Source organism: Anabas testudineus, chromosome 5 (genome assembly GCF_900324465.2).
Source record: "Anabas testudineus chromosome 5, fAnaTes1.2, whole genome shotgun sequence".
In the NCBI taxonomy this organism is placed as follows: domain Eukaryota; kingdom Metazoa; phylum Chordata; class Actinopteri; order Anabantiformes; family Anabantidae; genus Anabas; species Anabas testudineus.
In genome coordinates, this window is record NC_046614.1 from 7552715 (window position 1) to 7569002 (window position 16288).

The 16288-nt window shown below is 47.5% G+C and overlaps 2 protein-coding genes across 4 annotated transcripts in view; one reads left to right on the top strand and one right to left on the bottom strand.

Annotated features, from left to right (window-relative positions):
- The window catches only part of lrig1 (leucine-rich repeats and immunoglobulin-like domains 1), a 33537-nt gene extending 28995 nt beyond the window's left edge, over positions 1 to 4542 (top strand). The window contains exons 15-18 of the mRNA XM_026347943.1: positions 836 to 1270; positions 1440 to 1574; positions 1766 to 2035; positions 2503 to 4542. Of these exons, the coding sequence (XP_026203728.1) occupies positions 836 to 1270; positions 1440 to 1574; positions 1766 to 2035; positions 2503 to 2705 (1043 nt within the window). The 3' untranslated portion in view covers positions 2706 to 4542. The remainder of the gene's footprint in view (positions 1 to 835; positions 1271 to 1439; positions 1575 to 1765; positions 2036 to 2502) is intronic.
- A 1093-nt stretch (positions 4543 to 5635) lies between these two features.
- The window catches only part of slc25a26 (solute carrier family 25 member 26), a 43766-nt gene continuing 33113 nt past the window's right edge, over positions 5636 to 16288 (bottom strand). Inside the window, exons 8-10 of one of the 3 annotated variants that reach the window (XM_026350007.1) lie at positions 13157 to 13221; positions 10610 to 10683; positions 5639 to 6287 (exon numbers count right to left, since the gene is read on the bottom strand). In XM_026350007.1, coding sequence (XP_026205792.1) covers positions 6191 to 6287; positions 10610 to 10683; positions 13157 to 13221 — 236 coding nt within the window. In that variant the 3' untranslated portion in view covers positions 5639 to 6190. Of the gene's footprint in view, positions 6288 to 10609; positions 10684 to 11443; positions 11901 to 13156; positions 13222 to 16288 lie in introns of those variants that run through there. The other 2 variants (XM_026350008.1, XM_026350009.1) reach the window with 2 other exon arrangements.

Sequence of the window (16288 nt, forward strand, 5' to 3'; positions counted from 1 at the left end):
TGCCACATTTGCATAGTGTGCGAGACATTTCAAGTGCTAATCCATTCAACAGTATAAAATACTGAAGCAGGCAGCCATGTCTAGGCACTGATTCTGTCATGTGTGGGTTTAAGAGACGTAGGGGTGGAAGAGAGGAGGGGGCGGTGGCTGCTGCTGCTGAGGGGCTCCTGTCTGGAAAAGAGTGGCAGCGGAGAAAAATGGGAGACAAAGCGAGAGAACAGGAATTGTTGGAGTGTTTAGGAGAAGGGTAGACAAGTAGGATTTAGAGTAAAGAAAGGAGGGAGGAGGGGGATTGATGGAGAGAGGGAAAGTATTGATAGAAGAGAAGGGGCGGCTGAAGTGGGTTAAGTGAGATCTCTTAATCTGTGTATGTCCCACTGTGAGGGGAAGTGCTCAGTCTGCGAGGGGAGGGCGGGCGCACGCACACACGCACACGCACACACACCTCAATGTGCTCCATTCAGCAGAATGTGAAGTTGCCGAGGGAACACTGAAAAGATTATTGTGAAGAGGATTCTGTCCTGAGAGAAGTGTTGTTTTGTGTGTTGTAATGAAAATGTGCAGAGTTAACAGATTTCAGAATTTGCAAGAGAGTCATGATGAGATAAGCTTTCTGTGGTTGGAAATCAAACTCAGAACATCACTTTGACTTCAGTCTGTCCAGTTAAATCACCAGTCGGCAATGGATACTGTGAACAAACAGAGATAAAGCAGAAACCTGAGAGTTGAAATCTAAAACTTTGATGGATCCGTGATAGCATAATAGAAAACACTGACCTCAGGAATCCTGCAATCTCTGAGCTTTTGATAAGATCCCTATCAATCCTGTCCACAGAAACCCCTCACCTGGCCCAGGATCTGGAGGATCGCAGCGTGGTGGTTGGGGACACAGTGGCTCTGCAGTGCAAGGCCCTGGGCAGCCCGCCTCCTCGTATTACCTGGTTGCGGAACGACCAGCCGCTCCGTCCCTCCGACAGACACCACTTCACCCCTGGGAACCAGCTACTGGTCATCGGATCCGCCTCGCTAGAGGACGCCGGTCGCTACACCTGCCTCATGTCCAACACGCTGGGAACGGAGCGTGCTCATAGTCATCTGGTGGTGACGCAGGGCAGGAGCCCGTGCGCCCCCCTGACGGGGCCAAGCACAGTCACTATAGGCATCATTGTTATAGCCGTGGTGACGAGTATTGTTATGACGTCACTGGTGTGGGTCTGCATCATCTACCAGACCAGGAAGAAGAGTGAGGAGTGCAGCGTCACCAACACAGGTGTGTTTCTAAGTGGGGTTTGGGATGATTTTGATATTGATTTCGTACTTATTTAGTCCATGAATCCAACAATTGTTTTCCATTTTTGTCTTTATTTAACAATCAATTTATCAATTGTCCCAAATCTAATTTATTGTGTTGGTCTTTTCATCTTTGTCTCTTGTCCCAGATGAGACGATGGTGCCTCCAGATGTTCCCAGCTACCTATCGTCCCAGGGCACTTTGTCTGAGCGGCAGGATGTGTGTATCCGTGTGGAGGCTGGCAGTGGACTTCAGCCTAATGGACATGCTGTAGAGCCCACAGGTACCAAATGTTTGTGCTCCCCACCGGTTTGTGCCGTTTTCCAAAGTTCCATAGCGATGAAAGGGGCACCGCTGTCTGTGAAGAATCAGAAATAATTACAGCAGACATCCAAACCACAGTGTTGACACGCAGTTGTTGATTTTCCGCCACCAACCAAATCATTAATTTTCTCTCTCCCTGCATGCCTACAGGTTTCGACAGTGCAGTAGTGTGCACAGATTGTATGGAGAACGGCAGCAGCTACTGCACAGATCCCGACTACTTCACCCAAGGCTTCGGCCCTGCTGAGGGCATAAAGTACCAGCAGCACTCTCTCCATCACCCAGGGGAGCAGCGCGAGGCAGGCTCACACATGACCCCGCTGTGCAACGGGACACCCAATGGGGTCCCGACAGATATTCAGGGGTCTCCGCATCCAAAAAACCACAATACGATACAACAGAACCGACACGATAGAAAAGGTGAGACGATGATTCAGGCGAGTTCAAATGGACACGCAGGAGGTTTCTTACAGCCCAAACAGTCCCTGTTCTTTGGGTCAGGTGACACCATGAGAAGCTATCACTGATTCAGAAAGGCTTTTCAAGGCGCATACCTTTTGAACGTGATCGTTGATAGATCGGCTCCTGCCTGCATCTGACTCAGAGTAGCTCGATAAAAACACTGAAAAGCAGCACCGAGTTCTCTCTGCTGCCAATCTCCAGGAGTTGCACGTCCAGGCCTGCTCTAGGTTTCTGCTTCTCTAGCTGAGAGTAATACCAGAGGAATTGGCCTCCAAATTCCTGTTCTCACCTCCACACGTCAACGCAGCCCTATACACACATTCCACGTCTCTCTATCCTAAAGCTGAATCTGTATTTGTCTAAAGTCATGTGCCGTGATTGACTTTGCTTATTTCTAATCGCACCCCCACCTCTTCTTTGTGCAGTGAGCAGAGCGGGACAGACACCGACACGTCCTCCATCACAGGAAGAGTCCTTCCACAAGCCAGTGAAGCCTCTGGGCGTGATGAGCCACGGCTACCACGACAGTGACTGTGAGCCTGACCTCAGGCAGACTTTGCTGTCCAATGGACACACCCTCAGAGCCTCTCAGCTTGAGAGCGCCCCCCTAAGGAGAGCCAGCGACTAGCAGGAGCTCCATCCAGCCCAGAATGTGGACTTGCTGGGTGGAATTTCATTTTTTTTTTTTTTTTTGCACTGGGAAATAAAACTGCTACCTCATATCGAGGCGGACTGTCCTGAGCCTCCAGAATGTAGACTGACAGGGAGTGCCAGGAGGAGGGGAGGGGGGAGAGGCAGGGGGGATCCGGAGTTTGAAGGTGGAGCTTGTGTGGGTGGCGTCCCATCTGAGCGTATCAGCTGTACATAGTTAACAACCTTCCTTTGGGAGGTGACCAATACAAATTCTAGCTCCAAAAAATGTGACTTGCATTTGAAGCATGTAAATGTAGGGAATCTTGTACAGTGTATGTATGTGCAGGGGGACGAAAGAGAAATACATTTAGACATTTGACTGTACATAAGAGTTTTCTTATATTATATATTATATAACTTTTACAAAAGAGTATTTGAATTTATGTGCATGGCAAAGAAAGGAGTGATGGTATTTTTATGTTTTTCTTCAAAAGCCTTTTTCAGCTTTCACCAACAGTCAGCTGCAGTGCCTTATTGCATGATCAAAGAAAACTCAACTTGTAATAGCCTATATCAAGAGACGTTTTTTTTTTTGTGAGACATACTGGTACACTCTAACAAAACACTTGATAGCACTTGAATGTTTTTTTTTTTTTTTTCGACAAACAATGCCAACCATGGCCTTAAAGAAACACAACCCCACACTCAGTATATGAAGGAAGAGCTTTGGTGTAAAACTAATTCGGTACAACAGATGCATTGGCGATGGGATATTTATGAGCAGTTAAAGGTAAAGCACTTTTTTTACACTCACTTGCAGGCAGATACATGATATCTGCCACTAGGAATGCAGAAAGCTCCTCCGCGTGAGGAGGCATTCCACATACTCTCGACGCGGTAAAGTCAACTGTACCATCAAGGCTCTTCCACCTGTTTCACGACACTACGCGATACTGCGAAGCTGCTCTGTTCTAGTTGGGTGAAAAGGTTCTTCTCGTACTCAAGTTGGGTTCTTTGAGACACGTTTGCAACTGAATGTGGTCGAACTTCAACTAACAGCCGTCAGTCAGAGCTGGCGACAAACTATTTAAGATTTGTCATTTTGGACATGGCTGTTGTGGCATTTTCAGTTATGTGCACTAATGTTTAATTGGCCGACTGCTTAATTAAGTGATTCTTAAGTTGGAATAAAAAACAAAACAAAACAGGAGAATCAGGGAGAACGATGTTGTATTGCTGCTGTAATGTGCCTCCAACATCCACCGTTGTGCATTGAGAAGAGATCGGCCAGTATTTTTTGCCTTTGTCACGTCATCACATTGTAACTAACTTTGTCATCATCACTACAGTTGAATAACGTTTCGTGTTCAAGGTCACTAAAGGTGTGGCTTCATGCTGTGAACAGTCAGAAAGCTTGTGAAGCGTGCTCTAACCAAACCGGGAGGTTCCTTGCGGTCAGATGCTCCCTGAACTGTCACAATTCCCCGTTTCCACTGGGTCAGAAAACTCGCGTGTGTAGTTATGTTTCCACAATTCTCCCCTTTGTCTGAACTGTGTTCTGTTACCTGTTGGCTTTATCAAGGTGAGCCGGAGGACACGCTCCTCTGGTTACACCTGATGGCTCCTATCACAAGATGATTTTACCAGCAAGACCAATCAGCGAAACCCTGGGAGGAAACCAACCCCAGTGTAGCACGTGAAAAGGGACAAGAGGGGAGTGAGGTGCAGTTCATGTTCGGAGTAATTTATTGAAACAAACTGTCCGAGACTGTTGTACCAGTGTCAAAGCTAAAACAGTGAAGTGTCTAATAAAATCACAGTTTCCTATTGTTGCGAGTTGTCAGTGTTTGTCTCGTTGCTCGTGTGAACACATGAGGAGAGAATGTTTTCGGGACAATGGTATCACAAACAGCTGAGTTAGCATTTAGTGCCGCTCACATGTCTCAGTGGTTATGGAGAAGTCATCAGGGCCTTGATCTTCAAAGCAGTCGAGTAGCTTGTGCCTGGACCTGTATAAACACACACACACACACACACACACACACACACACACAGAGCTAATATTCCAACCAAGAATGTCTCCTGGCTCCCCGAAGCTCCAAACACAGCAGGCATATTTTTTCCTTATGCAGGCTGTTTAAAATATTTGCTATTGAGACCGAGCTGACTGTGGGTCAGTGACCGGCCACAATGTGCATTCCAGATGGATGTTTGTCACCGGATGATTGACACGCTCCCGGCCGTGGCCACCACCAATCACACTCCGGCCATTGTTGTCCAACAGCCTAGTGACAAGCAGCATGACAAGCACTCCCACCTGTGAGGCCATCCGTCTCCCTCTGCCCCCCGCCTCCCCGACCGCCCCGCAGGATTTACAGAGTCTTCGCTTTTACCTCCATGCTGGCTGCTGAAGGACGACATTGAGCCGATTCACTGAAAACAAGGAAGGAAAACACGACACTGGGGGCTAACTGTTCCCGCACATGTCATTTGGATAATCCTTCTTCAATTAGATGTAGAGGAGTGATGTGTTAATCTTATAATACGTTTTCTTGGATAACTTAACTTAAGGGAGACATATTTGGAAAGTGGAGCCCATCAGTTATTTTACAATTGGCCAGTGCAGTAAAAGGCTGCTGCATAGAAGAGACATCAAATAAATCCAGTAATTCAATGTATAACAATATAAATGTGCTGCTCCGTAGACAAGTCCAGTTGGAGAATCATTTATCTGCTTTTGTTCCCCAGAATCCTATCATTTCCTACATATAAATTGCAATTACATATGTAGTACATGTTGTACCATCATAAATAAAAACACATGTCACTTGTACAAGACACCAGGGGCTCTTAATACAACCGGCACCTTCATTTAATTTAGTTTTACTGATGGAGACACCTCCAAGTCTAAAATCAGTCCAGTCTTCACAAACAGATGAGCTCAGTGTTCCTCTAGTGGGACTGCGTCTGATCAGATCTTACTGTACTATGTCTCCCCGGTGGCTCTTTAATACAGGTGGCTCGGCCTGATGAAGAGGAGAAGATATGGATAAAACACTAAAGTAATCACGAAGCCATGGAGAGGAAGCAGTGGTCAGAGCACAGGGAACACAAAACACCTCCGTGTATAAAAAGAGACAAGTCTTTAATGCCACGACTCACTCACACACACATATTAAACAGTAAAGAGGCTTCACGGTTAGTCCTGTGCGACAGGGTGTGGCTTCATTTCTTCCAAATCAACAGAAGTGGGATTGAGGTTGTTAAACTCAGTCCACAGGGCACTGTCTCTCTCTCTCTCTCTGCCTGGCCTGTGGCAGAGTCTTCCTCCTGAGCACTAGGTGGTCCTTGTATCTCGGGGACCAGGAGCATGGAGGGTGCAGGGGCTCTTCAGAACACTAGGGTGCTACTTCCCGAGATGCTTTTCCCTGCTACTCCTCCAACCGGCCGGAGACCGGGGCAGTTAGAGAAGCCGCGGCGCTATAGCAAAGTGCGGCGGACCTTTTCGTAGGCTCCCAAGAAGATGAAACCACCCACGCTGATGAAGGTCATCCTCGGTATGCTGCCTGCGAACAGACTGCAGACAAAGAAGGGAAAGAGGGAAACGTGTTTGTTAATTTAGTGTTTGAAATAATGCAGGAGAGCAAGTGGCAAAGGTTGGTAGATGTTGTTTTCTTTAAATAAATGTTTCTAAACTTTCTACAGACTTACAAAAATGATTACAAAAATCCTCAAAATCTGCATTCTTCAGCAAAAGACAATAACTTTCACTGGGGGGTTAAAAAAAGAAGTGCAAAGAAGAGTTGCTTGGTGTAGTCCTTACTGAGCACGAAGAGAAAACACACGTCTAGTGGTAGCATGAAGGAAAATTAATAAAGAATGAACCTGAGTATGAAAACATGCTCAATCGTCCCTCTCCACTAAAGCAACACGTCATGACACTTTGTCTACAACGTACAGCGCACAGACAACAACTGAGGACGACATCATGGGAGTTTTTTGTGTCAGTAACCAAGTTTACATCCGAACGGACACGCCTCTCCATGAAGCTCAGGCTGGATCACGTATCGCTCCTGATCACTGATCGACAGTATCTGGGAGTGATTTACGGCGCCTTTCGTGGACTTGTTCGTGGTACAGAGGGAGCAGGTCAAATATTGAGGCCTCGTCGGTGGGGTTGATTCACAGTGAGCGAGGGGGGGGGGGGCGGTCTGCGGCGACTGAGGCACATCAAGAAGCTGTTGACGTTGCTGGGGTCAGAGGATGTGATGGGCCATGAGAGAGCACCCGTCTCCCAAGAACCACCACCCCCTTCCCCGCCCTCCCGAGTACACACAGCTGTTTTTGGGATTAGGCTTCAAGCCCCCACCCTAGGGCCTCCCTGGAGCTCTTACCCCCCCCCGCTCTTTCTCTCTCTCTCTATCTGCATGACTGATGGCCAGATGACATCCACACATGTCCCTCTGCTGTCCATCCATCCATTTCTCCCTGTCTCGCGGTCCAGCGACGTCCCCCTCAGCTGGCTCAGTTGTTCGGGGATTTCTCCTCCATCTCGAGTTCTTGCTGCGTCATCCACTTCTCAGACACGTGCTCACCTCGGCCCGTCATCTGCCTTCTCGTCTCTCTCTCTCTCTCTCTGTCTCTCCCTCCTTTTATTTTCCCATTTCTCTGTCTGTCTTTCTCGTCATGCATTTGCCTACCAACACCTTCTGTCTGCCAATACGCCCCCACGCTCACATGCTCTGGGCCAATCCAAGCCAGATGTAATGGATGAGGAGCACTGTGCATGTGTGTGTGAGTTAAGAGAGTGTGTGAAGCTGCCTGTGCGCACTACATGCCTGTCTGCATTCATCATACGTGTGGGTACATTAGCACTTGTGTTTCTGTCCGTTGTCATTTTTTAAAAAACTTTTGAAAAATTGCAAAATTCGCTTTGAAACAGCTTGAAAATACATTTATTGAACGCAAGTGTGTCACAGACCCAACATTTATCAGAGAATGGAACAAGATTTAAAACAGCGATCCACCTGCAGAGCCAAACCAGCACAAAGGTTGTTGCTTCACCAGCAAAAGTGCTTTTTTAAAGTCTCTTTTCAGACCGCGTATCAATGTCAGGTCAGCATATTGGGCTCTCAGCCACATCCAAGTTCCCCTTTCAGGTTTAACTGCAATAACTCTGGAGTTCTCTTTTTATTCATCAAATCAACTTTTCAGTTTGGTTTGTGACCTGTTATATACAATATGTACATCAGCATCTCAGCACCGTCGTCATGACGACTCTTAAACGTCTTAATAATATTAACAATTACGGCCACAGGAGCATGAATCTGCTATTGCAGCTGTTACCTTGACCAAACTTGGAAATGATTTCCTCTTTCTTATCTCCTCTGGTGCCTCTCTCTCTCTCTCTCTCTCTCTCTTGTCCACATTTGGTGTGTTGTACACCATGATAACAAGACAGGTCACTTGTTTATCACCTTATTTGAATCACTTTTCTCACCACAGATGATTTAGTTCAAGCCATTTTCGAAAGTCTAGAAAGAGATTCAAATAAAATAATTATTGAGCGGTGAGTGTGTGAGACACACAGAGTGTGCACAGTACGTGTGAGAGAGTTAATCCTGTTTGTGTAAGCACGGACTGGTGTAATTGCTCCAAATAAATGTGGAGACATTAGTCAGCGGTTGCTGTCCTGCCCTTCAGCGTGCTTTTTTCCATCTCAACACAGCTATCTATCACCATCTGCTGAAACACAAGCCGCAGGCCTGCTCCGGGTGAGCACTTAACATCACTTGCACAATAATATTAAACGTGGGCCAAAGCTAATCAAAATCCGAAAAGAGAGAAATGTGGAGAGAGGAAATCTCATCCACCGAGCAGCTGGACGGCCACAGAACGCCGTAGACACAACAAGTCCCGACATATTCCACTCCATCTTCTCGTGTGGTGGTCTGATTGCCAGCAGTGTGAGGAATGGACTAATTTTAAACTCAGCGCTGTTGTTTTGTCTCAGATCTGGACCAGCGTTACATTTCCTGTCTGAGATCAGGCCCACCTGTGGATTCAGAGCAGAGCCGGAGCTCAAATATTCCCCCTCGGCTCCCTCGGGTGCCCCTGACTCGCTCTGACATCACAGCCTGGCCGGCCACTGAGAGCTGTCCTCCTCCCATTGTGAGCCGATCGCCTCTCCTGAGGGATTGGGGCTAAATAAAGTTTTGAGCCGTGACAGGAGCAAAAGTAGTGAATGTAAAGAAAACCTCTGTCTGACTGAGAGAGAGTTGCTCAAGGCACCCACTACACCCCCCCTGACTCCACTCCTACAAGCTCCCTTGCGGGTATTTAAAGCACCACGTACTTTTCATTTCGTAGGTGAAAAGTGCTCCAGTTCCTCAAACTCCGTTTCTTACACTGAGGAACAAAGATGGCCGCCGCCATAAAAGCATAATTACGGTTTACCACAAACTGCCAGACGCTCTGCTTTGTTGTGCGTGTGCAGTACAAACATGTCATTTGTTGACTTTTCTTCCATTTCTGTTTACGCAAAAGCGCAAAACAGACACAGCCTGAGGGACATGTTGCCAATTAGCCTTGTTTTGTCATGATTCTTGGTGTAGCTCTCTCTTTTTTTTTTTTTTTTTTTGCAGGTTACTGGGGGGGAGGCCGGCGTGAGCTGCACTGCTCTCTGCTAAGCCAGGGTCTCTGGGGCATGGCACACACATGGAAGCACTTTAGAGCTTCACTACTCTGCAATTGGGCCTATTACCATAATTACAGCTTTAAAGCCCCAGCAATTTGTATCAAGCATGCACCAGCGCAACCACCAGGCCTTTTGGCCCTGCGGAACAACAGGCCCCCCCCCCGCCCCTCCTTTGTCTCCCCGTTTCATTCTTTTTGTTGCTCTCTCTCCTTTCACTCTTCACCTTCTCTGGTTACGTAGATGTCGGGGGAGAGAAAAGAAGTTGGAGGGGTTTGTGATGCTGCGGGGAGCGTGGCGCGGGTTCTTCTGCATCATGATGGCGTAAAGCAGGGAGACAGTTGGAGGAGAGAAAAACAAAACAAAGAAAAAACCCATCAAAGGTTGCCGTGGTGCACAGAGGTGCGGTTCTCCTATATAACCGCTTGGTTACAGTTGCAGCTGGGAGACTGGGATTTGTGCTGAGGGCTTTTCCATAGGGGCTCGCCAACCATCACCTCATTGAGACTGTGCAGCGTTCTCAAACAAGATCTTTATTAAAAATGAAGTTCGGGCTATTACTGATGCTCGAAAGCAGCCCGTAGGGAATCACCCCTGGCTCCGATTGAAACCAAACTAAAATGTCGTTTCTCCATGATTAGATTCCAGCACTGGAGCCTGCGCAAACATTGATACAGTGGCTTTGTAAGTGTGTGTGAATGTGTGTTTGGGAGACAGAGAGCAGGGAGAGCTAGCGTCCCACCAGTGTTGGGCCGAATATCAAACAAATACACTACGACCACTAAGCCAAGGTGCATCCTAACTAAATGACGGCTGCAGCGGAGGGTTGGTTTTAGTGCTGGCAGCTCACTGTGGCCCCATTAGACCTGACCTTTTGTCTGCCGGGCGTCATAAACACATCAAAACACTCGAATAAATCCCTCCACTGGGCCGCGGTAACACCTTAATCAATAGGACGGTACAGTGAGCCGGCAGGAAAAGCTTTTATACATCTAATTTCTCAGTCGTGGCTGTAAATCCATGTCCCCTCCTGGGTAGCAGCTCTTTCATCAAATTTGATTACGTGAGGGATTGCACAGTTAAATCAAATCATGTAAAATAACAGGCTTTTAAATGGGCTCAGATAAAACGGCATGTGTAAAAAAAGAAAAAAAAAACTGTGTTTGGCCGCCGAACGTCTCTCCACGATGAAGACGTGCACTCACCCTGTGAGGCCTCGGCTCTTCCACACGTCGTACAGCACCAGTGGGATGTTGCCGCTCGCTGCGGTCGAGCCAGCCTAGGAAGGAAAGGGAGAGAGAGAGAGAGAGAGCAAATAGAGGTGTGATGACGGATGAATCATCTCTTTCGTTTCCTGCTCCCCGGACAGACACCCTGTTTAGTCTTCCTCGGCTGAGCTTCCTCCGAACCCCCACCCTCCTTCCCTTTCATTCCTGCACCTCTCCCTCACGGACAGCTGTGTCAGCGCAGGTGACACCTCTAAACACCCACCCAGGCTCCCACGAGGAAGCTCGCCCCAGCCGTTTGCCCACCCAAAAACATAATCAACGAGTTCTCCCCGTTCTTCCTCCACACCCATCAGTCTAGTGCTTTTATTTACATAATACAGCTTAGCTGGCCAGAGAGCTTTTAATCCATCACTGCGGAGTGCCGGCGGGGTACGAGAGCCGCGGGTTAGGGCCAGTCGGGGTTAAGTGAGAGTGGGTGGCAGAAAGGGGAGGAGAAGGGAAAGGGAAAGAGGCAGTGGAGGGCGCCCGAAAACGAGGAGGAAGCCGGTTTGCGTCTCTTTCACAGTAAATTGTGTTACGATTCTCAATCTACTGGAACAAATGACAGATTCCTGCTTTTAGTTTTCATGTAAGAGGGAAACACGATGCTGCTTCTCCTGGTGTTTCTGTTGGAGACAGGTGGCTGAGAAACGACTTTCCCCTCTCCTCGCCTGACAAATTTTCTTTTCCTTTACCGCTGTGGAACGGTGGAGCCGGGGTATCCAAAACACACACACACACACACACACACACACACACACACACACACACACACACACACACACACACACACACACACACACACACACACACACAGTCCCTGTGTAACTCATGCTGACATTCAAAAATATCTTGATGCAGCTCCATTTACAACCTGAAATGCTTCAAATCGTGTCAACAGATTGAAAAAAAAAATGTGTTTCACACTGTTTCATGCAAAGAAATGACACAGCGGGCACCAGCGGAGGCCGGTGAACATGGCACTGATGGCAATCTTGCCAACCTGTAGAAAAGAGCAGTGCTGTGCCGTACAGTAGCAGTGTAGGAGGCATGCAGCAGCAGTGTGGCGTGCCAGGCACGCCGCCAGCGCTGCAGGCAGGGTGGTGTGGCAGGAGTCCTGCCCTGGAGGGGCTTTTTCACATCCAGCTGTGCCCTGGACATTCGCCTGCTCTGGTCTGTGCCAGACTGCCAACTGTACAACTGCACTCGTTCATTCTGCCTGCTGCTGCTGCAAAAAACAAAAAAAAAAACAAAAAGTAGAGTCTTCTACTCTGTTGCTCGGGGAAGGAAACTAATGTGACAAGTTCCAACACTCACTTTTCCTCCCATTCATCCGATCCAAACTGTCCATACCCATCAACACCAGCCCTGCTCTGTCTGTCTGTCTCCCTTTCACTCTCCTGCCTGGACTTGTCATGATTTGCTGCTGTGGGAGTTTGCAGGACTAAACCAAACTATACAAATATGAACTACAAGCACATGTAGTTCTCTTCTCTGCAGACTAAAGTGCGACGTAGAGTATTCTCCTGGCTCGTGCTGTGTTTGGTTGTGACTGAATGAAATGGAGCCTTTGTGCAGCTCACCTGTGGAGCCTTAAGTGAATCAAAAACTTGGCCTTATAAAGTTATAACCGAACCTCTTTGAGGCAGCACAGGCCGGCAAGTCCTCTGCTGGTGGTAAATTACAGCAGCTGCTTTTCAAATAATGTTTACAGGAAGCTTTTGTACCGCGTCGTTCCACCTTGAGCCAACGGCTTCTCGCAAGAGATCAAGACTGATTGTTTTGTTAATTCCAGTATCTCATTAGTTAGGACGAGAGGGTTAGGGGTGGAGAGGAATGGAACACTGTCTTCTCCGAGGACAGTTTGGTGTGTGTGTGTGTGTGTGTGTGTGTGTGTGTGTGTGTGTGGGAGGCTGACCGAGGGAATTCTGAACTCACTACCCTTTACACACACACACAGAGAACGTAGTGAGGCAAGCCAGACGTACACTTAGAGCGAGCCAGAAGTGAAAGAAGGAGTAGAGGGAGAGAGGGAGGAAGAGAAGGGACACCACCGCATAGAGATGGGTGGGGGTGGGGGTGGGGAGGGGGGCTGCTTTAGTGGACGGACAAAGTAGAAGAGTGAACAGAAGGGACACTGGCCTTCTGGTTCACCTCAGCCTTGAGATGGAAATTCCTCTGGAGCAGCAACAAGTCCTCACTCCAACACTAACCATGTGCACAAACATGTCTTGCCAACACTGTCCATAGTCCAGATCTGATGATAGATGTGTGTGTGTACGTCTCACTACTGTCCCAGTGCTACCTCGGCCTGCTCCGTCCTGCTGACACTGTTGAAATTTACTCAGGCCGTGGGCCCGCTCAGCTCTCTGCCTGCGAGGCATCACCTGACAGCAGTGTTTAAAAGTCGCTGCCAGAAAAGGTGGTGTGCTCTGTGAGTGTGTGTGTGTGTGTGTGTCTGTGTGTGCGCGCGAGTGTGTATACCTTTGCGAGCATGATCCTGGTCTTCGCCACGTCAAGAGGAGTGGTAACAAATGCCGCTACGGCACCTACAAGAGACACATACACAGTTTTGGTGAATTGAAAACATAAAAGGCCGTCTCCATCCTCCCAGAAGAGCCTTTAAATATTAAAAATAAACCCATAAAAAAAGCCCAATTACTAAACCGCACTTACAGTAACGTACGAATCCAGCAATAAACACGGGAACTCTTGGCCTTCCACTTTGTTACTTTCATTAAAATCATAATACTCCCCATTATTAGACCACAAAAAAAAAAAAAAAAACAGACAGACACTTGAATTTCCACCACCTCCCTTTTAGTGCCTCATCCAACCCGCCCCTTCCTCTGATCCACACACACACACACACACACACACACACACACACACACACAGATACAAGTGAAAACACAGTCGTAACTATTCCTGCTGAAAATCTTTATAGAGCAGCTACACCCCAACTCCCCTCCAACACCTCAAGTTGGATGGACGACACAATGTGTGTGTGTGTGTGTGTGTGTGTCATTCTGCCACAAACATAGCAACTGTTCTCAGTAAACATCTCCATATGCGCCCACTGAGGAGCAATGTGTCTGTAAGTGAACTGAGAATACAGGAAAACATCAGGCTCCGTGTTACTGGTTCATGTTGGCTGATAATCAGAGTGGACTGACTTTTAGTTTTCTCCTACTCAGGTGGATGAAACACACATTTCAGCAGGGACAAAAAAGATAACACACTCTTAACGTAGTCTGTTTCAAAATACTTTTGGACCGGCTGTAAAAGGATGCAACATCCCCGTAAATCCTAACACACCGAGCGCTGAATTCGAGCGTCTAAATGGTTAGACCCAAACGAGCCGTGATGTAATCTCATCTCGGGCTAGGCCCGTTTTTTTTTTTTTTTCTTTCCCCCTCTAAGAGGTTCAAACGGGGTCATGTTCATCGTACGTCAAGGCGAGTTACAAGTGGAGATATTTGGGATGATTAAACGCGCCTGTGTGAGCATTTCCAGTGTCAAACAGATTATGTATGAGTGAAAGAGAGAGTGTGAAGCGCAATGTAATGGGGAAGCGAGTGAAACCTGAGCATCCCTCTTGGACGGCAGCTCGGCCGCAGAAAGACTTGAACTTGACTCCTACCCTGGACCCAGGCCCCCGTCCTACCCCGTCTTCCCCCATCTCCAGTGCGCTGCCCCATTTCCTCCCTCTTCCCCTTTTAGCTCGGATTGTCTGTCGTCTTCCAAATTATACATTTTTCAACCTTAAACCTAAAACGTTATATGTCTATATAAACTTTCTATAAAATCATTAGGTTTTTCATCCCCCACTTCCATGAGGAGAGAAGCTCTTCTAATTCCTTTACGTCTTCCTTTCTTGCATGTCTCGGCCCGTCACACGATCAGCCATTTCTTCTGTTCTGATTTCCTCCCGTGTTTTCCCCCCTCTTCTTCTCAGAACAGACTGGGACCAGGTGGGGAGGCGCAGAGCCATGTCTCTGCTCCTTGGAGCGCTGGGTCCTCATTCCCTAGTCTCCTTCGCCTCCATCTCCATCTCTCCATCGCCCCCGGAGCAGCTAACCTCAATCTTCCTGTCCTGTCTGGCGCGTTGTGCTGTTGCAAGAATTATGGAGTGAAAGTTACAACCGTCCAATAACTGCTCCGTGAACTGGCCTGCTGTTCTTGTTCTGACATGTGTTTCTGCTTCTTCATTAAAAAAAGGAGAAGACCGGGTGGAACGACGACTGCTGAAACATATTTCTTATTCCTAAGTACATGCTGTGTTGATATGTACATGCATTTGGATCGATGTTATTCTCTCTAGTTAAATGTAGCACACAAACAAATAAACAAATAACAAATAATAATATACTAATAATATTGTATATTACATTATATACAATACATAATATCATCAATAACCTGGAGAAATCTCTGAAACTGAAATACACTATTGGACGCCTGTGATCTTTTGGCCCTGCATTTAAAAACACGGCCTGATTCTGTGAGTGACATCGCTGCAGGGGCTCAGGACTACTTCCAGAAATCACTGTCTGTGAACACAGTTTGCTGTGCTGTGCAATCCACAAGTGCGCGTGTTTAAAGCTCTATCGTGCAAAGAAGAAGCCATAAAGGAACAGGATCCAGAAACGTTCATGTCTTCTCTGGGTCAAAGCTTAAAATGGCGATGTTACCGCTACACTGTCCAACTTCTATTTAGTCCAAACGGCAGCATCCAGAATTTCCGAGAAATAAAAACTTATAAAACAGCATCTGAAAGTATCCAACAAACACAGGTACATTGATTTTTAAAAGACTTACCAAAGACAACAAATTAAAGCCCCCACACACCCACATGGCTGTGTTTTCACTTCTCTTTTCTGGCTTGTTGGAAGCGAGTTCAGTTCCACAGAGACCGCGGTTCTTTTACAACAGGACAGTGTCTGGATCACCGCCCCGCATGCTGACTAAATGTAAATGTACAACAATAGCTGCACGTTCTTATTGGTTGAATTTTCAATAACAACTGATATAACATCAACTAATGTTTTCATGTGTCTACATTTGTCCGTGATCGAGCAGGTCCAATTCTTTGGGTGGATGACGAGCGTGTTGACGGACTGGACTGAGCTGTGTGGTCTTTATCTTGAGATGGAACTACTTTCAAAAACTAAATCATTAAACGCCACATTACGTCCGATTTCATTTTCTCCAGTTGTTTCCCAAGCTTTCTCCCGTTTAGTGCCCCACCCCCCCACCCCCACCACCCCACCCCTCCCTCTCTTCATCTTGTTTTCAGTCCGCTCCCTTTCCCCTCTTTCCCTCCTTTCTTGTGCCTTTCTTACTTCCTCTTCACTTAAACCACTTCAGGCCCCGGTGCTCAGGAGGTCGCACAGCTGCAGGGGCCTGGACCCAGGAAGCAGGCCCTCTCATCCCTCCTTTCTTCTCCCCCTGGTTGTCTGCCTTTCCCCCTGATACTCGTGCAGTCTAGGAGACGTAAACTCTGCTGTGGTGTGATTTTAATTGGCTGAACTGGCTTGGCTCTCCTCCTCACTCCTCCTGCAGACCTGTTGTGCAGGTGAGGATGTGATTTGCCGGCCGAGCTCACCTTTGTTG